Consider the following 27849-nt stretch of genomic DNA (forward strand, 5'->3'; position numbering starts at 1 on the left):
TGTTAAATTTAAAGATATTATAATTAGTCCAATTAATCCAATTGAATTTAGCAAAGTCACGTAAAATCATCTCTTATGGATTCATAGAATTTAATTATCTTATGTAATATTAAGTTACTCTGAATATATACTAATCAATGCTATGTCTATGGCCTTGTCTTTTCCATCAACCTCATGGATCCCATTTTTTGATCCCCTCACTTGCATCCTCTCTTCAAGTTGCAATTGAATTTTGCTAGCTGTGGTAGGCATATAATTGAATTGAAACATAGTTATACGATATTTTGGACAATGTATAATAAATGTATAGATTTAAATTATCTTGGAGGGCCTATTATTATCAGTGTCAAATTCAAGGTATGCTTGCAATTGTTTGTCATTGGGATTTGGAAAATCAAAGTACAAAGGACGGCTTATTTGATTTAGGCGTCGCCGCTTTGTCTTCCTTCTTTTCTCCAGCTCTCTCCAACTCATAACTCTTTTGTCATTAACTCATGCTACCGCTGGCTTTGCCACTAAAATGGTGCAAAAATTGCACAATCTCATTTGCGATAATTTGGATGTGTGACAAAAAAAACATCTTGTTAAAAGCGTAAATTAAATAAAATATAAATAAGTAATTGAAAAAAGAAAGAATATAAAAAAATTTAAATAAAATAATCAAGATATCTCCAAATATAAATAAACTTAATATAATTCATGGTAAGATGAGATAAAGTGGAATATAATTTTTTTTCTCTTGTAGTCGTCCAATTAGGAGCAAATTTATTATTATTATTATTATTATTATTATTATTATTATTATTATTATTATTATTATTATTATTATCCCCAAAAGCTTCACTAGTTTTAGAAAGTGCCAAGGCCAATTGCAAAAAGAGGCAAATTATGCACATAATAATGTTAATATGATCATAGGTATAACACAATTTAATTAAACAAAATCAAGAGATACTCGTAAACATTGAACAAGGGGATATGACACCAAAAATAAAGAAATAAATAAGAAACTAGCTTTTGTTATCGTAATAATTTAGCTATTTGAAGACTTGTTTTTGCCAAAGGAATCTAGAGAAAGTTGCTTTGTAAGAAAGACTACAGACAACTTATTACAAAAGTCCAAGTAAATTTACCCAAAAAAATTGCTATAGCATGCAAATCAGGAACTAATAACTAATGTAGCAACATAGCATTACAAAATTACACCTGTCACCTCCCTCTTCTTCGAGATGCATGCATCTGGAATTCTTAAACATGAGGTATTCTAGTCAAAATACTTATATCATAAATTTGCAAGAACTTTGAGGTTTGGGCCTATTCATAAACATCAAAGGTTCTAGTAGCTCCAAATTCTCATAGTCATATCCACATTACACGTGGTAAATTTACACAATAATTTATATTACCAGCCAGGGTATGTTAAATTTGATCACTCTTTAGTAAAAATGGAGGTGGTCGGGTACTTTAGCATCTTTAACTCTAATATTATTGTATTTTACTTGCATAATATGATTAAAACTTGAATTAGTGGATAATAGAAATTTGTTATCAATGATTTAGCATATTAAAATGAAGATTTAAACATTCTCAAAAAAAGGTATAAAAAATCTATTGCAATAATCTAAATACAGCACAGGAACCAAAATAGCACTCCACAACATGTTAAATTATGTGGAAAAGAAATTTTCTGTAGGACCTCTCATAAACCAACTAAAGTATTTAGCATATGGCAGGATGCATAAATATTTGCAAGACCAGTTATTATTTATTAACCACACAAGCCCCATATCCAGCACACAATTAAAACAGTAAAAACAGAATACTAAATTGTGTAAAAGAACAAAATTTCCCAAAAGAGTATAAAGGCAATAGATACATTCACAACTCACCACATATCATTCTCTACCCCTCAACATCCACTATATTCCTCTCCAAAAAATACAAAACACCAATCCAAACATATTAAGATGCATACATGTAAATCTAAATTATTATTAACATATAGTAATACTATTTCCACAAATTAATCAACAATGCATAACATCTTTAGTATGAATCGAAATTGGAAAAAGTTGATTCTACCCTAAATTGAAATAGGTAAAGACGGCAGCAACTAATAATATACACGTACCAGATAGGAAAGACCCAGAATGGAGGTGCAGCGCGTTGCGGCGACAACTCTTCACAGCGGTATTGGTGCGTCTTGCAGGCCTTTCCTTTGCTTCACCCCCTTTTGTCATGTGTTCTTGGCAAGAACGAAAACAAACTCCAAAAAATTGAAACCAAATCAAGAAGAAAAAGCATGATGTGAACCAAATTGAAATCTGAAATGAAAAAGAAATTTTCCCCAAATTGAAAAGGAGATTTTTTAGACAAACCAAACAAACCAAACACATTAACTAAAATAGAAATCGAACCAACAAGAAAAAGATTAGTGGGAACCAATTTGTATTCTGAAACCAAAAAAAACACAGCAAAATTGAATGAGAAATTTTTTACATACTGAAAGGTACCAGGCCTAAGAGTTGAGTGAATTTTTATTGTATTGTATTATTGATTCAACATCACTTACAGTGTAGTCCATGTATATATAAGCATATTTGGGAGGGGTGTTCTAACTAACTGATTGGGGAAGCTAACAGACTGAGACTAACTAGCTAACTGAATTCCAGCCTGGCACTCATAACAATAATCTGTAACTGACTTTAACTGAATGCCAGCTGCAGCCTTAACTGCCTCAAGCTTTAATTGCCTGAATGCACTGTTACTCTATCATTGTCACTGCTTTGAAATTCTTCTACTTCTTCCACCAGTCTGAATGCACTGTTACTCTGTCATCGTCACTACTTTGAGATTCTTCTACTTCTTCCACCAGTTTTGAGTTTTCTTCATACTTGACATTCTTCTTCTCATGGTTCCCAGTTTCTGACTCTTCTGACTTCAGTCTTCCTTCTTCACTACTTGGCCCGTTCTGTATTACATTCAATATTGATTGAAATTGCAAGAATGCAGTACTAGGGAGAGCTTTTGTAAACACATCTGCTACTTGTATTGAACCTGACTGACATTCACTATTTTCTTTGTGCTTCGACTTTGAGTGTAAGATGGGGTTTGCTGCTAGTAACACTGCACTGAGATTATCACAATACATCAGGGGAGGGGCTGGAACATCAATTCTTAATTCAATCATCAGATTTTTGAGCCATTATATGAGTTCAGCTACTGGATCCACTGGCAAGGGGAAACACAATGCAACCGGTACTGACTGGTAGAGAGGAACATCGGCCAAGATTCTAGCGCGGAGGTGTGTTTCTTGTTTCTGCTCCTTTTCTGTTCGTGCGATATATATATCCAATCAAGAAGAAAAACATCAATCTGAGCTAAATTGAGAAGTGAAACCAAAAAGAAAACTCAACCAAATTGAAAGAGGGATTAGCAAACCTAATGAAGTGGTGCGCGCAATCATAGAGGAAGGGTAGGAAAGTGGCTCAGTGATGGATACAACAATGGGGATAACGAGACTACCGGAATTGACGGAGGGGAGCACCACGGTGGTGAGGATTCCAGAGAAGTGGTTTGCGCTCTTACACAGGTGACAGGGTGAGAAAACTAACTTGCCAATTTGCAGCGGTTATGTGAACGGCTGCCAATTTACTGCCGCCATCCTCCGATTCTCTCGTAGTGTTCCGTTCCTTTTCTTTCTTCTCCCTTTTTTGCTCCTTTTCTTTTGGTTTTTCGTGGGAGGGGTGGGGTAATCGGGTGGGGTGGGGGTCAGATTAAGGGATTGACGAGACATTTAGATTGGGCTTGACTTAACTTGGGTTTGGATTTGAAAAAGGTTTTCGGTTAGGATCTTTTTAAAGGACTTAACTATAATTTTAAATTTTTATGAATTTAAATGTTTACGAAATAAAAAGTTAGAGATATATTTATTATTTTGATAAAAAAATTAAATAAAGATTGAATCAGATTTGATAATTATAATAAATCGATTTTATTTTAGTTTATTCAAAATATTTTATTGACTGATTTAATAATTCGTCCAATAGCAATATGACACATATAGCGTCTTTAAAAAAAACATTTCTAATGTCTTTATCAGAATAGTCGCCTTAAATCAAAACTAATTCTCTACCATTGTCATAACTAATTACTTTAATTCTTGATTATCTTAATTTTTTATAATCAAAGAATTACACTCTTTCACATAGACTTTCTCAGATTAAAGACAAATATATTTTTAGCTTCTAACTTCGAAAAAATTAAAAACTGGTGTATATTTTTAATTCGAATTAAAATATTGGTTCATTTTTAATATTGAAATAACTATAAAGACTTTTCAATCAAAAAGTTTAATTTAACTGTTGTTACTGAATAGGCCTAGTAGATAAGGTATGAATTTTGCTAGAAAAACAGAGTAAAGATTAAAAAAAAATTAAAAATTAATGTTATACTTTTTTAAAATTTAAATTTAAATGTGTTAACATAATTTAATACGATGAACATAAATTATCATCAATAATAATTTTGTGTGTGTGTCTATCCATAATAATATTTGAAAAAAAAATAATTAGTCCAAAATTTGCTAAATTTGCTGTATAAAAGGCTAAAATTTATTGATTAATGTGTGGGGATAGAGATAACTAGAGGAGAACATGGGAAATGAATAAAGAAAAATATGTGATGAAAGAACATGAGAGTATTATTATTTTATATAGGCCAAATTATTGTCAGATTTACTAATCTAAATTATATTTTTAGGGAACACAAGACATAACATTAAAAGTCCAACTACCACCTCATGCATTCTTGTAGTGTACAACATATTTCTTTTTCCACATAATTTTGATGATAAATCAATAGGAGACGTTATATTCACCCTTGGTTCTCTATTTATTATTTTTTTAATAAAAGAACATTTGTTCATTTGATTTATCAGTTTATCTGGTGATTCCTGATTCGTATACCATGTACCAAAGTTCAATTATTAACATCAGTATTTACAAAAATAATTTAGATTATTTTTACATCTCTACAATTACTAAACCTACTGAATTAGTGAATTACACGAATTAGAAAAAAATCTTTTAAAATAACATGAATATGAAATAATTATTTGCCTTATAAAGTAAACATTTGAAATAGAATGATCTTAACTAAATTATTAAACATTTATTTATCTTAATTACATTTTTAGTAATGTAATACGGAATTATTTAAATAAGCACGACAATATGTAAAATATAATATTTTAAAAAACAACAAAATGAAGTATTGTAGATTAATATTAGATTGGATTTAATATTCAATAGTGTTAAGATAGAAAGAAAACATTCAATATTAAAATTGCAAATCAAGACATAACTGTAGTATAATCAACATATCGTGTATCTTACAATATTGTGATCACTTGATCAAGGTGGGACAATAAAACCTTAAAAAGTAGATACACACCGTCGCCTGAATAAGAATTGATCAAAGCAACTATATAACTTCTTAAAAAATATTATTTGTACACTAAAATTAATTATTAAAATCAGTCACTATATATTTGTATATAAATATTTGAGTTGTTTAATTCATTTTCAATGTAAATTTTGTATTTTAACATATATTTTATACTAATAGCTAATTTTAATAGTTTATTTTACTATACACGTAGCAAGTCTAACTCCTAAAGTTATATCGTAGGGGAGGTCAAAATTACTTTGCAACTTTCAATATGCAAGAATGCAGGGATTGGCGGCTTGAGGGTTTGGTCCTTGTGATTGTTCCAAGTGGGGATGCTTGAGACTGATGATGAGACAGGTTAGCATTTTGCTGAACCTAACTCACTTCCTCCTCATTAATGTATCTCACGACATTTTGGATCTTATGTATAGTCCAAACTGGTTTGGTGATTAGATGTTTACGAAAATTTTCGTTCATTAGACCATTTGTCAAGCAGAGAGATGGAGTCCATGAGGCCATCAATCTTGAGACATGTGCCACTGAACTTGTCGGGGTACTTTCTTGTAAATTCATCACTACCTTGCGTCATTAATAGTGTTTAGCCTTCACAATGTGTCGTGAATTGGGCAAGGAATTTTTGGGATATGTCAACAAAAGAGTAGAACCAATTGATGGATGGTCCTGCCAAAGTAATCTGAAAAGCACACCGACTGACAACATCTACAGCACTCTGAAGGTTCATCCTAGCCTCAAAGGCAGTAATATTTTCTTGATAATCATTGGTTCCGTTGTAGCACATCCATATGTTTGACGAAATTTTTCAGCAAACTTGGAAATTTCTCATTTATGATTTATTCCTAATGGATCTTAGAAGTTCATATACGAAGATAATGTGACAATGCTTGATCGCAAATTGGATTGCAAAACTTTGCATGATATTGAAAGGCGCTGCAGAGGCTTAGCCCAGTCAGTAAAAATCCGTAGTTATATAAGGTTGCACATGGGATATCTGCATCATCACATTATGCAGTTGGGCGAAGTACGTAACTAAAATTCACCTTTAATGTCTAATATTTCCTTTTCCTTCTGTGTTACTATTAACAAGCATCATGACAATTGGAGAAAATTGTCCAAAATTATGACACTCAACATTAATAGCTGTAAAAGTTCAATAAAAACTTTAAAAGTAATCTAGATTCTCGAGTTGGTTAACTCAAGGTTGCTAAACTTCGGGTTAATCGAACAGTAATAGATATTATAAGAATAACTTTTGAAAGTAAAATGTCTATATAACAAAAACGAAATATAAAAGTTCTACAAAAACGATTAACTTTTGAATAGAAATTCAGCGACTGATCTCATATTTGGGCAGATAACATAAGAGAACGTCAGCCAAACATGTGGGGAAGTGGTCTCACGGCCATAAATGCATCCACCATCTGAAAGAAATTACAGAACCCAAAATACATGACAAAATTGAGTTTTGCACTATATGAATAATAACAAACAAACAAATGTTTATAGAGCAAGGACACTTCGTCCTTAATCTTCAACAGTCTCATCAGACTAGACAACAATTCAACAAAGAAATTACTAACCGAAAAACATAATCTGGCAGACTTTAAAGAAGGTGAAATCTGATAACTCAGAAATTCAAGTTATTTATGCTTTATTTGATACATTAACATCCTGTTTTGTCATAGTTTTCATTTGGTTAGGCATTGGATCCATAACCTCATACTAGCTGACTAGCTGTAAAGTTGGCATGAATCCTGTAGAAGTGTTCTATCAACTTCTGAAATACCTTATGCATTTTTTGAAAGGAAAAGTATAGGGTACCAATATACTATCTGCCAACTTATTGCCAATAATAATTAATTATTATATTTTAATTACAATTAGCATTGACACATCCAGGAGACACATCCACAAAGACACTTTGATTAGACACAGCCATAAAAAAGACATTTCTATTAGACATCCACAAAGACACTTCCATTAAACACAATCATAAACAAGAGTTGGCAGAAATTGGTAGAATCCTTGTTAGTTACGTAGCGGGATTGTTTTTGAAATTGATCGATTTGGATAGCAAACTAGCATGGGTGAAGCTTACTCAACGAGTAAAACTCGTGGAAAAGTTGAAGCATGGAACACAGCTCCACTTGGATTGCAGCGTGTGAAGTGCCCTACATCCCCACAATAATGCAGTAGCACCCAACACCTAAACCAATATAAGAACTCTAGACAAACTTGATGTTCATAAAGAACAGGCATGAAGATCCTTTGACTAGTTTGTTTAAACCCATTCAAGAACTTAGACAAAATTGATGTTCACAAAGAGCAGGGCTTGAAGATCCTTTCACTAGTTCGTTTAAAGGCATCCAAGAACTCTAGAGAAACTTGATGATAAATGGCAGGCTTCAAGATCCTTTGACTAGTTAATTTAAACTCATTCTTGTTTTCCTTTTGGATTATGATGTTTACTGGACTAGACTTTGCTTTTTAATTTACCGGGTTTGTTAAATCCCCCATAGGAGATTCTTTGGATACCATTCCTAACTTGATCTTTGTGTTTGAAAAGTGAAATTTGGTTCCATTTGTTCACTTCTCTTTACGAAGATGACATTCATCTCATAACTCAATTACTTGAATAATCTATGCACATGCAGTGTTTCAACCTAATGTAATCAACCATTGAGATTTCAATTTAGTTGCCCCATGTATTCTTTTGTCCTATTTTTTAAGCATGAGCACATCTTTGCCAATATTTAATAGTCAAGAATGCAAACCTCATCTGTCACGGCAGCACGAGCCCTACGATGTCTCTCTACGAGTTCAGTCAAAACTTGAATTAGGCGCTGCTTCACCTCACCAGTAAGCATGCGTCCAGCCCCATACTCCTATGAGAGGAAAACTTGTCAGAGTAGAACTCATATTTTGCTGCTCATAAAAAGCAATTTAGGAGTTGTTTGTCTTGTGAGTTTGGAAGTGGAGGGCTTGTAGCGTAAAATTTACATTACAAACCTTCCCTTACTCTCCTCTCCCCTCCAAAACGCAAAACAATCCCTAAGGAAAAGGAATAGAAATCTGACCTTCTTTATGTGTTCAAGTTCTGCATCATCTTCTAGGAAAAATGAAAGGTATTTGACTGGTATATCTACCTGAATAATTTAACATGTCAAGATTATTGATCTACAATTAGAAGAAAAGAGCAACAGAGATAAGAGAAGGAATTCATTGTACGGAAAAGGGAGAACGGAAGGGGTCTTTAAGCCCTTGTCTGAACAATGTTATGTCCACAAACTGACATGTAACCAGCATATTAATCATCAGAAGAAAGCAATCAGAACTTCATTACCTCAAGATTCGCCCCTAACTGCCTATGTTTCTCTATAGAATCTTGACCACCAGAGAATGCATGCTTGTTTACCTGCAAAGAGTCACAAATACACAGTTTGTAGTGAAGGTAAGCAACCAGAAAACAAAACAGGGTCAGGGGGAGGGGAATTTGATGCTTAAGATAGACAAAAACAGAAGCACTGTAGGGCGAGGGGACTAATATTAAACTTCCTAATCTAGTGACCTGCAGCAAGATTTACCGGAAGGGAATTTAGTGACTGATATGGTGACTGTGTTAAACTTTCTAATCATCAAGTGAGCCCCAACAAGATTCGCCGGAAGGGGAATTAGTGATTGATATGGTGACTGGTAATGAGTCGAAATGAATACAATTAAAGGAAATGAAACAGAACCTCTTAATATCTTGGATATACACAACATAGGATACAAACTCAAGATTCTTCATCAAACAAGTAATTCAAAGAATAAACACTACAACAGTTAAATGTAGACAATAGAGTAGTGCAGAAAACATAAAGAGAGTATCTTAGGACCAAACCTTGTTCTTTATGTCTTTTGCTGAATCAGTCACATATATTGCGGAATTGGGGTCACTGGCAGACATTTTTCCTGTTTCCCCCTGCAAGCATTCAACTCTAATAAAGCCAAGGACAACCACACAAAAAGGCAATCGCATAGAAGAGTTTTCTGTAAAAATTTCAAGGCCTACAAAAGATGATGATATGTTCCAATAAGAGTTCATGAAATTCTCACCAATAGAAAACATAGATCAATAAGAGGTCTTTGTTTTGCTTATGCTGGATGGTATAGCAATCTTACATTCAAGTGTAGTTGCATTCACTTTTCCTATTGCTTTGATATTTTTCACAAAAAAGTTTCAAATAAACATACTCAGGCATTCTGGCCTTTCTGGAATGCAGTCGTTCCCACAAATACAATGAAAAGCAATTTCAGGATTAAGGACCAGAATTTGGAATCCCACAGTGCCTTCCATATTCAGGATAACCGAAAATGATGTTGATCGGTGGTTGGTAAATAAAACCGTTAAATGAAGAAAATGCTGTAAATTGATGAAAACAGACCATAACAGTATGGATTAGCCTGAGATACAAGAAAACAAGAAAAGAAAGCAGTCCCAGGGCAGTTAGAGGTGCTCAGCACCGGCCAAGTCTTTCCCAGTATTTTCCTACCTCTTCCCTAATGCTTTAGTAATAATACTCTCATTAGAGAACCTTCCCATATCTTTGGTATAGACCCCTCGTCCCTCCCCTTTAAAATTCCTTGCTATTTTACATATGTTGCCCTCACAGTACAATCACTCAACTTGCTGAGCTTATCTCAGTCAACTCCTCCTCTTCACTTCATTATCCATTCTCATCCATAACTCTGCATTCACTGATGTCAGAACTAATTAAGTTCAGTATCACTGTTGTTTCCTGGCAAAGTCTGACCATCATAGCACAAGGAAGTCACGACTCCCTCTTTCGTGCTTCCTGATTGTTAGGAAATGGGAATGTTGAATACAGGGACACATGTAGATTAGCAGCAACTCCACGTCATTAGCAGACATGACTCACGTTCATGGAAAAATAGCGCAAAATCACATTTAAAAGAAAATTGCACATATACACAAAAATGCAAAACTTTAGTTGTGCTTGATCAATTCAATAAAGTAGCATTATTTTGCAGCATAACAATACCTGTAGCGCAGGGAAGAATAATGATTCAATCAAGGCTGGCTTGTGATATCCTAATTTAGGAGCAACATCTCTCGTCATTCTAAAATAGGGATCCTGAATGTTTCATAAAGAATAGCCATTACAAAAGATGGGTAACATTAAAATGCACATGCAAACTAGTGAGTGAGACCCCATGATACCAGGTACAAGAACCTGATGTTCACAGAGAAAGTTTTATGACATGATGGCAAAATTATTAGGTCATTCTAAGAAAATAATTATTCAAGATAAATTCATAATATTAGCTACTTATTTAAGTAGTAGCATTAAAAATGCAAAGGGCATAATAAAACTCTACGAGCTAATATAATTTATCCCTTATCTCATTTGCAAAATGTTTTGCAGGATGAGTAATCATATCTCCTAAAGTATTCACTTGTCCGAGATAAAATAATAAGAAAAGCAAATGAAGCTAACTGAATTTAAATAAGGACTGTGATTGTCAGAAGGCTTTATTGACCGGTATAATTTATCTTCTTTACCTAATTCATCCATCTTAGGGTTCTTAATCTGCTCAAAATTCCATTTTTTCCTGGAATTCCACTCATCTTATGGTAGGAAGTTTTGATGGTTGAGCTTCTGGCTTTCCTCACTGGTAATCTAAAGCTCTCTAAGGTCATGTCCATTGTCCAGATAGCATAAATACAAACCATATGTTGCAGATTTTAGGTCTAAAAATCCCTGATTCTCCAGATATCAGTGTTATGTGAATTCCCTCGAGTTGTACACTTGTTTAATACTACTTTTCGTTCAATCAAATATATTTGTCTCTTAAACCACAAAAATAAAAAAAGCAACTGCCGGAAGCCAAATGAAGCCCTCTTTTTTTTTTTTCCCAATCTCCATACTAGTTAATTTTCAAATTAAATCAACATGTGAATTCACCTATCCACACAAATTAAACAAAAGTTTATATATATAAACATGAGAAGCATACAAAGGGCATCAAGAATAGTGAACCTGATCAATTGCGCATGGAATTAAACATCGGAGATTCTCCTTGCCAGAAAATAGGTGAGGAAAGGAACTGGGGAATGATGGAACTGCCTGAAAAACAGATGAAGCAATTCAATCATTTTCAAGTAAAAACTTTATATTTGCATGATAATTGAATGAAAAAGAACAGAAAAAGCAACTGACCATAAATTACAATGAAGTTACACTAGAATATAACTTGTAAAAGAACAAAAATTTCACAACTGTGTATAAATTCATATTTTGTCCGTTCTAGATATAGATCTATTTCATGTCCATAAATTTATGTTACTCAACATTTGGTTTATGCTCTCTTCTATTGTTCATTCAATGACATGAAATATAATGTCTAAAAATAGTAAATTAGTAATTAACTAATTATTCAACTTTCCATGTGAGTTGTCAATAAGAAACTCAAAATACTTGGAATGATTTAGCAATAGCTGAATTTGCATTTTGTACAAATTTATATGATGGTGTGAACTGTGAACCACGTATTACTGAAATGAGACCCTAACCCCTATAATATTATAAACATACACTCAATGCTTTGCTTGTGAACAATTTTAATTTCTTATTTACATATAGTTTAATAACTCTGCTTATGTTTCATAGTTTGTCCCAATCACAAATAAAAAAGGAAGGTTGTGTTAGGCCTTCAAATAAGACTTTTACATATAATTTAATTGTCAAATAGGACAATCAAAACCCCGATATTGGAGGCGAAATGCTAAGAATGCACAAACTCTAAATGATGAGATCCTTTCATGGTAAGCAAATTATTTAGTAGTCAACGAATTCATTCTGCTAAATCAATTTAGGGATCAGACATATTATTATTATTATTATTATTATTATTATTATTATTATGTATAAGTTAAACCTTAAAAATTAAAGTTAAATATTAGGAAATCGACTCTAATAGCTAAAGCTACAGCAACAGAAAACCATAATAAATAAATGCAAAATATAAAATGGGCCACATACAACAGAGCGAATAACTAGACTATACCTGCACAGGTGGAAAGCTAACTTTTCCAATATGATCTTCCCCAGTGAAACCAAAAATGCCAACAGCCTGGTTATACGTCACACGCTTTGCAACCTCTACCATGTTCTTGTAGAAGGCACTGGAAAGGGAAAAAATAGTATATACAGTTATACACATACTAACTGGTATTGTTGAAGTAGAAAACATGAAATTCTTCTCTTTCAGTTCCAACATCAAATTTGCTCTTAGAAGGTAGCATTCAGTCTCCAGGTCAAATTCAGCTCCTCATTTACATCAAATTCATAATGCCATAAACATTAATCAGACAGGAAGTTCCTGAAGTATAAGAAAGCACACTTGAAAATTCTGTTTTTAAGAAAATCTTGCATTTATAAAACTCACTCACCCACCAACATAATTGAAATCAGCGAAGATGAATGTCTTTGAAATGTCAAAACCACAAGCAATGATGTCCTTTGCGTTCTCCCTTGCAAGTCTCTGGCACTCCTCAACAGTAAGGTTTTTCCACAAGAACTTCTCATCATCAGTAAGTTGTATAACCAGAGGAACCTTGAAAACATCTTGCAAATACCTACATGTCGTTTTCCACTAATTCAACAAACACCCATCACCAACTAAAATAATTGACTCATCTTCACTCTCATTGCATATAATTCCAAGTACACAAATTTTATTCCCTTTCACTATAAAACACTTCTATCATATAATTTATGGATCTTCAAGTAATAAAATAAGATGACTCTATGATGACAAATAAATTCTTAGTGTGTGCTCCCAAGGGAGGGCCCTTAGTTATGTATCATTCAATGTGCATTGAACCACATAAGCTATAAAAAAACATATTGCAAAACTTCCATTCCCATGAAAGATACAATTCTAACATAAAAATAAACTACTTTGATGCCCATTAAAGATTAGTTTAGTTCCACAAAAATATCCAAGTCAAACTAACAGAATCTTTTCAAATAACAATGATTTCAAATGCACCTTACTTGGTGAACATGAAGGGAATCAAATGCCCCAAATGCAAAGCTTCGGAGGACGGTCCTCTCCCAGTATACAAGTAAAAGTTATCGCCTCTTTCATACGCATCCAAAATCTCAGCAAAATCACTGCCAAAAATTAGATAAGTTTGAAACAAACACGATGAAAACACAAAACACGACATCATATTCAATTGCTCATCTCATCACCGAGACAAAATGACAGAACGAGTACCGGTGAGCAAAGAAGACGCCGCGGCGGAGGAAGACGTGAGCGGGACAAGAAGTGAGGTGCTCAACGCGCTGGATGAGCGCGTGGTCGAGCCTCTGGCAACCGAAGCGGTCAATGAGCTTATCGTAGTCAATCTTGCCGCCGTCTTTGGCTGAAACCTCCCATGGATTCACCACTTGACCATCATCTTCCTCATGTATGGCAGTCGTCGTCGTGGTCTCTATTTGTTCTGCCGCTGCCGGTGGTGGTGCCATTTCTCGGTTGTTCCTTGGGTCGGGAGAAGTTGCCGGCGGCAGTGATTGATCGGTGCCGGCAAGAGAGAGCTAGTAAGCGCTCCGCTTATCTGGTGGAGAAATGTAGCTGTCACCGGCAATAAGGATGGGCGTGGCTTGTCGGAGGCAGGAGGTGCTGCAACTGGGAGTGGTAAAGGACTGAGGAGAAGGAGGAGATGGATTTTAGGGTGAGGGGATTTGGGAAATGCCGTTTTGTAGTTCAATGCCGAAATTATTATTTTCTTATGTAATTATTCAATCTTTAATTTGTTGCAGAAGTACAAATAATTTTTTAAGTAAATTCGAATATGAAGTGATCCAGAGTTAATGTTTCTTGTTATTTGTGCTTCTTTGAAGGCTATTAAAGGTTGATTTGGATTGGAAAAAGTATTTTTTTAATAAAATAGTTTTATTCAATTTAAAATTTATTTGATTACATTCTTTAAAAAAAATATTTTTATTAAAAAATAATTTTTTTAAATTAATAATACTTTATTTTTTTAAAAAAATAAAAAATATTTTTAATACTTGAAATTTTAAAAAATATTTAAATATAAAATAATTTTTATTTGTTAAAAAAATATTTTTTAAAAAAATAAGTATTTTTTAAAAGTTAATTCAAATTGAAAAAAGTTTTTTTTTATTGAATTTTTTTTAGTGTATTTAGTAAATTTTAGTAATTAAAAAATACTAAAAAATAAAAAATATTTTTTAAAAAATTATAATTTATATATTTTTTTAAAAAAATTAATTAAAAAATATTTTTTATATAATAAATAAATAAATACTTTTATCTTGTTATATTTAAATATAATTAATAAATAAAAAAAATTTATATGAGATATTTAAATATAAAATTATTTTTTATTTTAAAAGTCTTGAGCTAATAGCAATTCTTAGTAAAATTATAATTTTAAAATAATATTATGTGTACAAGTTTTTTGTAACTAAGTTTAACTATATTGGTATAGAAATTAGCTAAAAAAAGTGTACATATATATCATTACTCTTTCTCTTCGTGCATTTTGCATCACCCACAAAATTGTACACATAACAAACCTATCAATGTAGTATAAATATTTTTACGCATAGCATACATATTTTTGCACATAACGCACAAATTTTAATACATAATACAAATTTTTGCTGTGAATATATTTTGTTAGTTTGGTGAGTCATTATTTTAGAAATGTAATCTTTCAAAAATTTCTCTTACACATCAAAAATTTTTATGTTATGCAACAAAATTTTTGTATTGTTTACACAAATTTATGTATTATGCGTATTTTATTGGTTGGTTGTTAATATTTTAGGCATGTGATCCTTATAAAATTTGTTCTATATACTAAAATTTGTGTATTGTATATCAAAATTTATGTTTTGTGTATAAAAAATTTTGTATTCTAATTTTTTAAACATTTATAAGAGAAGAAGAAAATAAAAATAATGATAAAATAATAATAAAAGAGGATAATAAAAATAAAAAGAGAAGAAGAAATTAATAATAATATCAACAATAAAATTAAAAAAAGAAGAAGTCAGTCATCGTGACAACGAATTAAGGATGACAGTGACGAGAGTGACGTCAGTAACGACAACAACGATATTAAAAAAAAAAGAAGGAACGAAAGAAAAAAAAGAAGTAGCAAGATTATTAATTGAAAGAGAAAGTAGCACAAATTTTTATTTTTAAACAACTTTAATTAAACTTGGTTATGAAAATATTTTGGACACCTAGCATTTTTAATAATTTTATCATTATTTTACGAGTAAATTGTCATATAGTGTATCTTACAGCAATACAGCATTGGCAGTTGTTGTAATCACTTGGTCAAGGTGGGGTAATGAAAACTTAAATAGTAGATATACACCGACCACCGTGTTAATAAACAAAAATATTGAGAGAATTGATCAAAGCAACTATATATAACTCCTAAAGACTAAAGTTATATCGTGCATTAGGGAGGTCAAAATAAAGGGAATTTGTTTTTTTATTAAAAAATAATTTTCACTCTTTATTGAGAAACACTTTTCGGCTTTTCGCCATAGCATTTTTTTTTTTTACGGAAGCCATAGCATTACTCCAAAATAAAATCCATCAAACAAAAAAGACTCTGCCAATTACAATATGCAAGAAAGCAGAAGCTCTACGTAGACTTGTATTTCAGAAAAAGAGAACACTTTTTTATGTTCTTTTTGACAGGGGACAGTTCCTTTTAACTCGGAAAAGAAACACGTTGGTACCAAGAAAAAAACAAAATGAACGACCTTAACAGTTTTTGCCCCCATGACACGGTCATTTTTCTCTTCCTCTCTTTTATTATTAATACAACGTTCATGTTGGAGCATTTATTTGTAAGCTTCACAAGAATCCACTACTCAAAACTACACAAATGATGAACAACTACTCAAGAATGTTGCTACTCATTTGGTTTTCTCTCATATCTTGCTTTAAAACCACCACTTCAAAAGATAGCTTAAGAATGAGTGAGTATATTCGAGATGGCGAGACTTTAGTCTCGGCAGGTGGAAGCTTTGAAGTGGGTTTCTTCAGCCCCGGAGCTTCGACTCGCCGGTACTTGGGCTTGTGGTATAGAGATGCATCAAGAAACAACACAATTATGTGGGTCGCCAATAGAGAAAGACCCCTTCACAATAAGGCAGGTGTTTTGATATTCAAAGAAACAGGGGATCTTCAACTTCTTAGTGACACAAACAACACCATTTGGTCATCCAACATCTCAAGCAAAGCCTTGAGTAACTCGGTTGCACAGCTCTTGGATTCGGGTAATCTTGTGGTGAAAAATGTACCAGATACTAAGGAGGGAAGCTTTTTGTGGCAGAGTTTTGATTATCCATGCGATACGTATATTCCAGGGATGAAATTCGGCCGAGACTTAGCTACCGGCCTAGACAGATCACTTTCGTGCTGGAAAAGTACAGAGGATCCTGCTGTGGGAGAATATTCTCTAAGAGTTGATCCTAGGGGATATCCACAGGTAATGCAAATGAAGGGTTCTGTTATAATTAGTAGAATAGGATCATGGAATGGCATTTATTTTACTGGAACTCCAGTTGAAGGCATGAGCATACTTAAGCGTAATTTCGTGTTGAATTCGAAAGAAGTGTATTTTGAGTTTGAAATACTTGATAGGTCCATCTTCTCCATACTCAAAACAAACCCTTCTGGAGATGCACAAGTTATGACTTGGACAAGTCGAACAACAAGCCGGGTTGAAGTTTCCCTAACCGGCGGGCAGTATGCCTGTGGAAGTTATGCCTTGTGTGGTTCAAATTCTGTATGTAGCATGGCTGCTGATGTTGCAACATGCGATTGCGTAAAAGGATACACTCCAAAGTTTCCTGAAAAATGGTACATCTCAGATTGGTCTAGTGGGTGTTCTAGAAAGGTTGCATTGGATTGTGATGATGTAGTAGGGTTCTTGAAGTACAGTGACATGAAATTGCCAGACACATCTTCTTCATGGTATAGTGAGACAATGAACCTTGAAGAATGTCAGAAGTTATGTCTCAAAAATTGTTCTTGTACAGCATATGCAAATTTGGATATCCGCAATGGAGGGAGTGGTTGCCTACTTTGGTTTGGTAATCTTACTGACATGATGCAATTCTCAAAAGGGGGTCAAGACCTTTACATCAAAGTCCCTGCTTCAGAATTAGGTACTTTTCCTTGTGTCCATTTCCTTTTCCAGTTTGATTTATTTTGGACTACTGGATTATTGTAGGGTAAATAAGTTGAATAGAGTAGGGTTGTAAAATATGTCAAAATTAACAGATTTTCCAATAATTTATGTTAGCTAATGGTTGCACACACCTTTTATCACTTTAGCCAAATTGAAGAAATTAAACACACTATGCAACTTTTGCCATTTTCAAAAACTCATTTATATGTTCTATCATTCTTTCTGATCGTATTGCAGGTAATAGCCATGGAAATACGAATAAAAAGAAGATAGGAATTGCAGTTGGTGTAGGTATTTTTGGATTAGCAACATCCATCGCCATAACAACAATAATTAGAAATCCAGGTAAATACTATCATAATATGTCATATGCACCCACAAAAGCAAAACCAAAAGTAAAAAAAAACAAGAAAACAAAGGTGCAAGTTTTGAATAGCATTGACTGGTAGTTCTTTTTCATTGTTGTCCTCCAACCAGCAAGAATACTTAACAGACATAAGCAAAGACAAGAAGATATCAACCTACCAAAATTTGATTTCTCACTCTTAGCCAAAGCTACTGAAAACTTCTCAAGCAATAATAAACTTGGAGAAGGTGGTTTTGGACCGGTATACAAGGTAGAATGAAAAACTAGTCAAGGACTTCTATTTTCTTCAAAAGAAAAATAAACTAAGTAAATTAAATACTGATATTATTATTATAATTTTCAGGGTAAGATGATAGATGGCCAAGAGATAGCTGTGAAAAGACTTTCTAAAAAATCTGGACAAGGGTCGGAAGAGTTCAAGAATGAAGTGATGTTGATAGCTAAACTTCAGCATCGTAATCTCGTGAAGCTTCTTGGCTACTGCATTCAAGGGGAAGAAAAAATATTAATCTATGAGTATATGCCTAACAAAAGCTTGGACTACTTTGTTTTTGGTTAGAATTCCTTTTACTATATATTCTAAGCAACTTTTTGGCAGTTTCAAAAATTCTTACTACAAGTAATATACTATTACTAAGCATGTCTACCAAATTTGCTAGGTGAAGTCAGAAGAAAGTTGCTAGATTGGCCGAAACGTTTCAACATTATTAGTGGTATTGCTCGAGGACTTCTTTATCTTCATCGAGATTCTAGACTAAGGGTTATTCATAGAGATTTAAAAACTAGCAATATCCTACTAGATGTTGATTTGAATCCAAAAATATCAGACTTTGGGTTGGCTCGAACATTCTCATGTGATCAAGTCGAGGCTAACACTGATAGGGTGGCTGGAACATAGTAAGCAACTTTCAGCCTAATTATGGTCCTTTTAAATTGCATTTATATTTATTTTTGTTTCAACTTGTTCTTTCAGTGGTTATATGTCTCCTGAGTATGCAGTGCATGGACAATTCTCATTAAAATCTGATGTCTTTAGCTACGGTGTAATAGTACTAGAGTTGGTAAGTGGACTAAAAAACAGGGAATTTTCAGACCCAGAAAACAATCTTAATCTTCTTGGACATGTAAGCAAGATGAAAGAACTAGCTAGCTCCAAATTAAATAGCAAAATTGAAATTTCTTTGAATTCACTGATTTGATTTATAAGATTTCCCAGGCATGGCAACTATGGACAGATGAGAGGCCACTAGAACTATTGGATGAAGAGCTAAAGGAAGGATGCATCCCTACCGAAGTCATACGGTGCATACAAGTGGGTCTGTTATGCGTGCAACAAAGACCAGAAAATAGACCAGACATGTCATCAGTGATTCTAATGTTAGATGGTGAGAAACCATTGCCCATGCCGAAAGTTCCTGCATTTTTGTATTGAAAGAGTGTAGCAATTAAGGTTCTTTGTTAGAAAATTGCAAACTGTAATCAAATTTCCATCACAATGGTAGACATGATTTTTACAGTATTATATGATTCAACAATTACAATGATGACTTGGACAATGTCTCAAAAGGCGGAAAAAAATCTAATTTGTTAGGTAACCAAAGTTATCAGAACAGAGTAACACAACTAAAATTTGGAAATGATATACATGTAACTGGCACAAATAATTTTGGCAAATATGGAAGATACATTGACTAAGTGAAAGAATTACAATTCACTCAAAAAATAAGGAGACAACATTATTTCCACTTTTATATGTTGAGATAACAATTATATAAGAAAGTACTCTGAAACGGAAAGAAAAAACCATACACTATCTCTTATACAATGAGATTACCTTCTCACTAAGATACTCATAGAAAGGACCTAATATTTTTCTCTCTATGACACTCATCTACAACATTCATTCTTGGTATCACATTGTTTTTTATTCTAACACAAGGTTTTCCATGGCCAAATTAACATATAAGGGCAAATGATGTACCACCTATTTATTATAATAGATAAATGGCGGTGAAAGCTAATAATTTATCATCTTACACTGTTTCCTTGGTGTTATGATAAAAGTCATACTTTTAGTCTAATATGGTTGCTAGATCTTTCTCTTATGTTTGACAAGTAGTCTTTGAAGAGTTTTACTACAATTGCTTCCAAGTTCACATCGTCTCCTCAATCATCCATGATTCCAACATGTTCTAGCAAGTAACATTGTTGATAAACATCTTTGTCCAAGTCAACCTTTGCAGCTTGCTTATCTTCATACGGTTACAACATGTCAGTGTTATCACTTTGACAAATTGAAAAATATTGGTCTTCTGAGTCTAGAAATAACCAAGCTTCACTATTGCTATTAACATGCTTCCTTGTTCCAATTACATGTTGATATTCTAGAGTGATTTTTCAATTTTCATCATCAAAATTAACTTTGCTATTTCACATCATTTCTATTCACTTACCCTTGAAAATAATTTTACATTTTTTTCACTTAATAAGATGTTTGTGTTTGTACCACTTTTGGGATAGTGTATTTAAGTTAACCTCTTCTGCTAATATAACAATAAATATTGGATGGTGAATTTCTATTATACTCACAATACTATAAATTATATTTTAAAAGCATTGAAAATCCTATAAAATTGGGGGGAAAAAATTGAGTACCAAAGCAACTGTCAATAAATAAATAGCTCACCAAAACTATATAAATAATGAAGCAACTATGAATTGGTGGTCGAGAATCCTAGAATTTCTTAAATTTTATATGACTGGGTAAAAATAATATTCATTGAAGGTTAGCTAAGAAATACACAAGTAACTTAAATAAATAATAAGAGAAACACATCACTTGAAAGTCCAATCCTTCCTGGGAAGGCTATATACTATACATAAACTTATTTATTTCATTTCAAACTTGTGTGATTGATACTAACCATACTATTTTCATTTCAAATACGTAATTTGAGAGTTGACTTGACTTTGATGAGGACAATGAAAGATTCCTCACATGAACATGCTTATTTTTTAACAGGGAAAGACTTTAATATTTGATCCCCCAATGATAAAATCATTCTATCCTCCTCCTAATAATACAATGCAAATCCTACCATTAAAACTCATCCTCCTACTTCCTAATAGGAAAATCACCAATGATGGGTATGGATAATTTAAGAACATTAGTTATTTGGTTCTTTCTCGTGTCCTGCATGAGAACCACCACTTCATCAGACAGCCTAGGAATGGCACAATATATCCGAGACGGTGAATCTTTAGTCTCAGCTGGTGGAAGCTCTGAACTTGGTTTCTTCAGCCCTGGAACTTCGACAAGTCGATATTTGGGTGTGTGGTACAGAGATACATCAGGAAATCCAACAGTTGTGTGGGTAGCTAACAGAGAAAGACCCCTTCACAACAAGTCAGGAGTTTTGCAATTCAACAAAATGGGGATTCTTCAGCTTCTTGATGAGACAAACAACACTGTTTGGTCGTCCAACATATCCAGCAAATCCTGGAGTAACTCAATTGCACGGATTTTGGATTCGGGAAATCTTGTAGTGACAAATGGGAAAAATATTTATAACAGCAGCTTTTTGTGGCAGAGTTTTGATTACCCTTGTGATACATTGATGCCTGGAATGAAGATTGGATGGAACTTCGTTACTGGTCAGGAAAAATATGTATCAAGCTGGAAAAGTGAAGAAGATCCTGCTGTGGGAGAGTATACTATAAAAATTGATCCCAGAGGATATCCACAAATAATGGTAATGAAAGGATCTCTTATATCTTTCAGAGGTGGATCATGGAATGGCCTTTATTTTACTGGATCTCCATCTCAGAACACACAAACATTTAGATCCAATTTTGTATTGAATGGAAAAGAGGTGTATTATGAGTTTGAAATGCTTGATACTTCCATTTTCACAGTACTTAAAGAATACCCTTCTGGTAATGGACAATATCTGGTTTGGACAAGCCAAACAAGAAACAAGGTACAAGTTACCCAGGTTGCGAACCAAGGTGGGTGTGAAAGGTATGCCTATTGTGGTTCAAATGCTATATGCATTGTGGATAGTAATGTTGCAATATGCAAGTGTCTGAAAGGGTATATTCCCAATCCCAAGTTTCCTAAATCACAAAATATGTCATATTGGTCCAATGGTTGTGAGAGAAAGGTTGCACTGGATTGCAATAACACCAATGGCTTCTTGAGGTACACAGGCATAAAATTGCCAGACACATCTTCTTCATGGTATAGTGAGACAATGAACCTCCAGGAATGTCAAAAGTTTTGCCTGAAAAACTGTTCTTGTTCAGCATATTCAAGTTTGGATATTCGTAATGGAGGAAGTGGTTGTCTAATTTGGTTTCATAATCTTACTGACATTATACAATTCACACAAGGGGGTCAAGACCTTTACCTAAAAGTCCCTTCTTCAGAATTGGGTACCTTTCTTTTCTCCCTTTAGTTTCTCTCTATTTTGATTTATTGTGGATTTTGGAATTATTCTAAGGTAACTAATAGTATTTTGGATTCCATTGCTATGTCTCACCTATGGTTTGGATAATATTTTCTCTCCTATAGATTTTGTGCATACTATACTTTTGGTTTTGGAAACAAAAGTACAAACACTATAAGTAGAATTGGGTAGTTTTGTAAGTTTGAAAACTGGAAAGGTGAGTTAAACTAAGCATTTTTGTATTGTAGCTTGAAATGCCATGCTTAAGAAGAGAGAGAATACTGTACTTGAAGCAAGATCTTCCGGTAACAAGATTTTTCTAGCCTCTTTGGTATAAACTGTACCTAAATATGTTGAATTATTAATATACGGAAGTTTCAAAGTCACAGAAATTTTTGGAATAGGAGTAGTACTTATTGTTATTATATTAGCAATGCAATGAATGCATATTAGTTGTTAAATAGTAATTATTTTTAGAATAAATACACTATCTTTATTAGTCACTCAAAATTTGAAGAAAGTGGAACAAACTATGTCAAAGTAGAATCTTTTGTACTAAGTTGGGGAGTAATGAAGTTCAACATTTTTCTGACAATATTGCAGCTGCTAATGGCCATGGAAACATCAAGCAAAAGAAGGTAGGAATTGCAGTTGGTGTGATTATTTTCGGATTAATCACATGTGTCAGCATAATGATTATACATCCAGGTAGATATCCTTATGAGTTAATTTGCCATCTGCCATAAATACCGAAAAAATAGAGAAAACAAAATATGGAAGTTGTTTGTTATAGACCCTCAGCTATTATTGACTGTTGTCTTCCAATCAATTAGGGACAAGAAAAATAATTTACAGAGAAAAACAGATGCAAGAAGATATTGATCTACCAGCATTCAATTTCTCAGTCTTAGCTAAAGCTACCGAAAAATTTTCAAGCAGTAACAAACTTGGAGAAGGTGGTTTTGGAGAAGTATACAAGGTGAAATAGTAAAAAAAGAATTCATCAGTTTCTATTTCCCTTAAAGAAACTCTAATGGTGCTAATGATTACTTTTCAGGGTACATTGACTGATGGGCAAGAGTTAGCCATAAAAAGACTCTCAAAAAAGTCTGGCCAAGGGTTGGAAGAGTTCAAAACTGAAGTGGCGTTGATAGCCAAACTTCAGCATCGTAATCTTGTGAAGCTTCTTGGTTTTTGCATTCAAGGAGTAGAAAAAATATTGGTCTATGAATACATGCCGAACAAAAGCCTGGACTACTTCATTTCTGGTTGGACCCTTTTCTACTGTATATTCTAAAATATTTATGACAATATTAATATTTCATATGTATAGTTTGTGTAGTTTTGAATTCTACAAGTGGTAAACTAAGCATGTCTACTTGATTTTTAGATGAAATTAGAAGGAAGTTGCTAGATTGGCCTAAACGTTTCAACATTATTAGCGGCATTGCTCGTGGACTTCTTTATCTTCATCAAGATTCTAGATTAAGAATTATTCATAGAGATCTAAAAACCAGCAACATTTTGCTGGATGCAAATTTGAATCCTAAAATATCAGACTTTGGCTTAGCACGAACATTCTTAGGCGATCAAGTGGAGGCTAACACAAACAGGATAGCTGGAACATAGTAAGTAAGATTCAATCTAATCTTGGTCCTTTATGATTGCATTTGTATTAATTTTGGTTTCAAATTGTGCTTTCAGTGGTTATATGCCTCCTGAGTATGCAGTACATGGGCAATTCTCAATGAAGTCTGATGTGTTTAGCTATGGTGTGATAGTACTAGAGTTGTTAAGTGGAAAGAAGAACAGGGAATTCTCTGACCCGGAAAACTACCTTAATCTTCTTGGACATGTTAGCAAAATGACTTGACTTAACTATACCAACTAATAGTCTAATTCAGATTTCTTCTTTTCTAATTTAACATTCTAATTTCCAATACTTTAGGCATGGAGATTATGGACTGATGACAGACCATTGGAGCTATTGGATGAACTGTTAAAGGGATGCACCCATTCTGAAGTCATAAGATGCATACAAGTGGGCCTATTATGCGTGCAACAAAGACCGGAAGACCGACCAGACATGTTATCTGTGGTCCTAATGCTAAATGGTGAGAAATTGTTGCCCAAGCCAAAGGTCCCTGGTTTTTATATTGAAAGAGGTGTTACAATTGAAGCAGATACTGTGTTGGGAAACGGCACACCGTTTTCAGCCAACGAAATTTCCATGACATTGTTAAATGCAAGATAGTATATGGACGCAAGAGAGTGACATGATTTTATCTTATTATATGGAATAATCAGGTTATTCTAGCATGCTGTGCAGAATAGGCTATTATTAATGAGCTTTTATAGTCCTAGATTCAATATATTTGCTATGGATTTCTACTTTTGTCTTCAAAATTTTAACATATCCTAACACCTGTGTGGAATAAACAAAAAGTTCTGTACATTATTAAGGTATGTTTGATGAAATCTTATCCCATCTCAAAAGTTAATTCTTTTAATTTATGTAGCAGGGGTTGGTTGATTCTTATCCTATCTTATGCAGTTTAAACCAGATAAATAAACAAATAAAATTCCATTTTTTAAGACAAAACGCAGGAGCAATGCAACACTACAAATCGTTAATCAAGACATCAAGAAACAGAATTTACCTCCATTGAGAACTGAATCTTTGCTGATTCTTATCACAGAAATTTAACCTACAGAAATATAACTAACACATGAAATGTAGTCCCGAAAAACAAAAATTAAGAGCAAATTTGTCAATTTGGGGAAAAGGTGATATCTGATTTTACCGTCACAAACTTTGGAATGCTTCGGATTTGCCTGAAAATCATAAACAACAGACTGTAGCAGCTGCTTGAACTCATAATACTATGTCAACTGAAGTTACTCAGCGGATTTTTGGAGCCAGAAGTGGTTACGAATACAAATGCGGTTGCATCTAAACGAAATAGAAATAGTTTAATGTGGAGCCGCATGGATACTGATTCATGAATGCGTGTAATTGAGGAAGTCATTTTTTTTTTTAATACGTTTTATAAGTGAGTCTTCCAAGCCCAAGCCACCACCATTTTTATTGATGCTGTCCTGTCCTGTTGTATGCAATTGGCAGCTGAGAAGTGAGAACCAAAATTTAATAATTAAAAAAATGAAAAGAAAACAAAACAGATGTAGGTGTGGGTATCCCGGTATGGTGGATTGGTGGTGGACTGGTGGTTGACGTTGGCATGAATGTGAGTCTGTGCCAACCTAAAATAACAAATTATGAAAGTGTAATTTATTTAGCTTTTATATAAAAAATTTAAAAAATATAATTATAAAAAATAAATAAATTATATTTTTTATTAATATTTTTATATTTTTTATAAAGAAAACATAAAATAATGAAAATACAAAAAAAATTTCTAATAAAAAAAACTAATTTCAATCCATATTATAGTCATTTCTGTTTAATTAATTTAGTTGTTAGTTGTTTTATAGGACGTTATAATATGGAATTTTTTATTTTAATAAATAAATTAATTATAATAATTACTGAAATAAATAATTTAAAAAATATTTATCAAAATAAATATTTTTCTTTTATTTCGAGATAATTTTGCATGTATCTCGTTAGACAGGTGGACGTGATACGTGTATATCTCGAAATAAGAGAGAAGTATTTATTTTGGTAAATATTTTTTAAATTATTTATTTCAATAATTATTATGATTAATTTATTTATTAAAATAAAAAACCCTTATAATATGTTATTTGAAATTTAGTTTAGACGAAAAAAATTAAAGTCATATTGACAATATAAATTAAAAAATAAATCACAATTAAAAGTTAGTAATATACGAAAAATAAATTTCATAATTTAATAATTTATAATAACAATAACCATGATACATAATTTAATTTTTAACTATTTAACAATATTAATTAATATACAAATATTATTTGATTAATTTATTTTTATATTTTATGAACACATGACAAAAAAATTTGTTGGTCAGTGGCCACTTAAAATCTCTATCTAGACTATAGATGCCAAAATAATCAGCACCCGGCAGGAATTATTGAGACAGGAGAGTTAATAGGACTTACAAAATTTTTATGGAAATAGGACTTTGTCTAATTTAAGTAAACAACTTAATTAAGTTATTTTTTAAAAAATAGTTTAAACAATAAATAATTATATTAAAAGTAGTTTATAAATAAGTTATATTGTGTTTGGATTTTTAGTTTTAAAAATATTTATTTTATAAAAATATAATAAAAAAATAGTAGCATTATACAAGAAGTAATTTTTTTAAACTTTTTTATAAATTTCTAAATAACTTTTTAAAAAACTGCAATTTTAATTTTAAAAATTACACGAGACATTAATACTATTACTTTTCATAAATCAAAAACTCAAAAAATTACTTTTAAAATTTCTCAAACAAACCCTTTGTCTCTGCAAATAAATAGAAATGGGAGCGAGAAATGAAGTATTTGCTCTAGTGACACTTGCAAAATACTTACAAAAATAAAATTATTTACATATCTTTATATAAGTGTATGTTTAATGATTTTTGTTTTTTTTTTAAGTTTAATCAATAAATAAATTAACGGGCCTGCTACACATACAAGCCTATAAGCATACAAGTTGGCCCAGCCCAAACAGAACTCACGCGCATGAAGAGAGATAACATGGCGCGTCAAAATCACGCGCTCAACATTCGAACGGTTACGCATGGCAGACTCTTCCACTTCTTCCACTTCTTCCATTTCTCAAGGTGCTTTTAAAACAACGAAACCCTCCCATTTTCGAGCGAAAATCAAAGTTCAAAATATAGAAATCGTAGTTCGAAAACTGCATCAAAATACCATCAAACTCTCCGTGAAGAATCTGAAGAAAAAACGAAGCAACAATACTCAACGTAAGTCCATTAAGATACTGTATATTTTACTTTTCTTCTACGTCGTTCTTCTAGGGTTTACTATTACTCTTGCTTCTTTGTTACACTGTTCTAAGTTCTACGTCGTTCTACGTTGTTATTCTAAGTTCTCCTGCTATTTTTGTTGATTTTTGGGGGTTTATTGCGTAGATTTGGGGGTGTAAACTGCTTAACCTTGTAATGTGGCTTGATATTGAAGCATGGTTGAGTGATATCTGACTGATATCTATATGGATGTATCTGAATAATATCTATGGGTGTATCTCACTGTAATCAATGGGTGTATCTTATTGATATCTTTGGGTGTATCTGACTCATATATATGGGTGTATCTTACTGTTTTCAATGGGTGTATCTTGTTGATAT

The 27849-nt window shown here is 32.8% G+C and overlaps 3 protein-coding genes and 2 long non-coding RNA genes across 7 annotated transcripts; 2 read left to right on the forward strand and 3 right to left on the reverse strand.

Annotated features, from left to right (window-relative positions):
* Positions 1–2431: 2431 nt before the first annotated feature.
* On the reverse strand, positions 2432–3789 carry LOC112710115 (uncharacterized). The gene is made up of 2 exons (XR_003156688.2): positions 3442–3789; positions 2432–3330 (listed from the first exon to the last, which is right to left on the reverse strand). It is a non-coding gene; the product is annotated as an uncharacterized lncRNA (long non-coding RNA).
* A 2788-nt stretch (positions 3790–6577) lies between these two features.
* Positions 6578–14337, reverse strand: LOC112710111 (tryptophan--tRNA ligase, cytoplasmic). The gene is made up of 11 exons (XM_025762208.3): positions 13759–14337; positions 13533–13652; positions 12926–13111; positions 12541–12658; positions 11514–11600; positions 10515–10607; positions 9353–9433; positions 8813–8884; positions 8547–8615; positions 8244–8354; positions 6578–6890 (listed from the first exon to the last, which is right to left on the reverse strand). Exons 1-11 carry the CDS (start codon positions 14007–14009, stop codon positions 6840–6842), a joined length of 1239 nt encoding a protein of 412 aa, XP_025617993.1. The 5' UTR covers positions 14010–14337; the 3' UTR covers positions 6578–6839.
* A 1804-nt stretch (positions 14338–16141) lies between these two features.
* Positions 16142–19642, forward strand: LOC112710110 (G-type lectin S-receptor-like serine/threonine-protein kinase At4g27290). Its single transcript, XM_072202347.1, has 7 exons — positions 16142–17708; positions 17969–18076; positions 18209–18348; positions 18442–18652; positions 18758–18995; positions 19072–19222; positions 19315–19642. Exons 1-7 carry the CDS (start codon positions 16421–16423, stop codon positions 19528–19530), a joined length of 2352 nt encoding a protein of 783 aa, XP_072058448.1. The 5' UTR covers positions 16142–16420; the 3' UTR covers positions 19531–19642.
* Positions 18047–25972, reverse strand: LOC114924401 (uncharacterized). 3 transcript variants are annotated; one of them, XR_011865292.1, is made up of 5 exons: positions 25351–25972; positions 25207–25254; positions 19933–20350; positions 19389–19513; positions 18047–18578 (listed from the first exon to the last, which is right to left on the reverse strand). It is a non-coding gene; the product is annotated as an uncharacterized lncRNA (long non-coding RNA). The 3 variants fall into 3 exon arrangements; XR_011865291.1 differs by having other exon boundaries at positions 18047–19513; XR_003811584.2 differs by lacking the exons at positions 18047–18578; positions 19389–19513 and having other exon boundaries at positions 19718–20350; positions 25351–25967.
* Positions 20549–25027, forward strand: LOC112708778 (G-type lectin S-receptor-like serine/threonine-protein kinase At4g27290). The gene is made up of 7 exons (XM_025760709.3): positions 20549–22532; positions 23150–23254; positions 23380–23525; positions 23604–23814; positions 23937–24174; positions 24251–24401; positions 24495–25027. Exons 1-7 carry the CDS (start codon positions 21239–21241, stop codon positions 24798–24800), a joined length of 2451 nt encoding a protein of 816 aa, XP_025616494.2. The 5' UTR covers positions 20549–21238; the 3' UTR covers positions 24801–25027.
* Positions 25973–27849: the final 1877 nt, after the last annotated feature.

The sequence above is a fragment of the Arachis hypogaea genome, chromosome 9 (assembly GCF_003086295.3).
Source record: "Arachis hypogaea cultivar Tifrunner chromosome 9, arahy.Tifrunner.gnm2.J5K5, whole genome shotgun sequence".
NCBI lineage: Eukaryota > Viridiplantae > Streptophyta > Magnoliopsida > Fabales > Fabaceae > Arachis > Arachis hypogaea.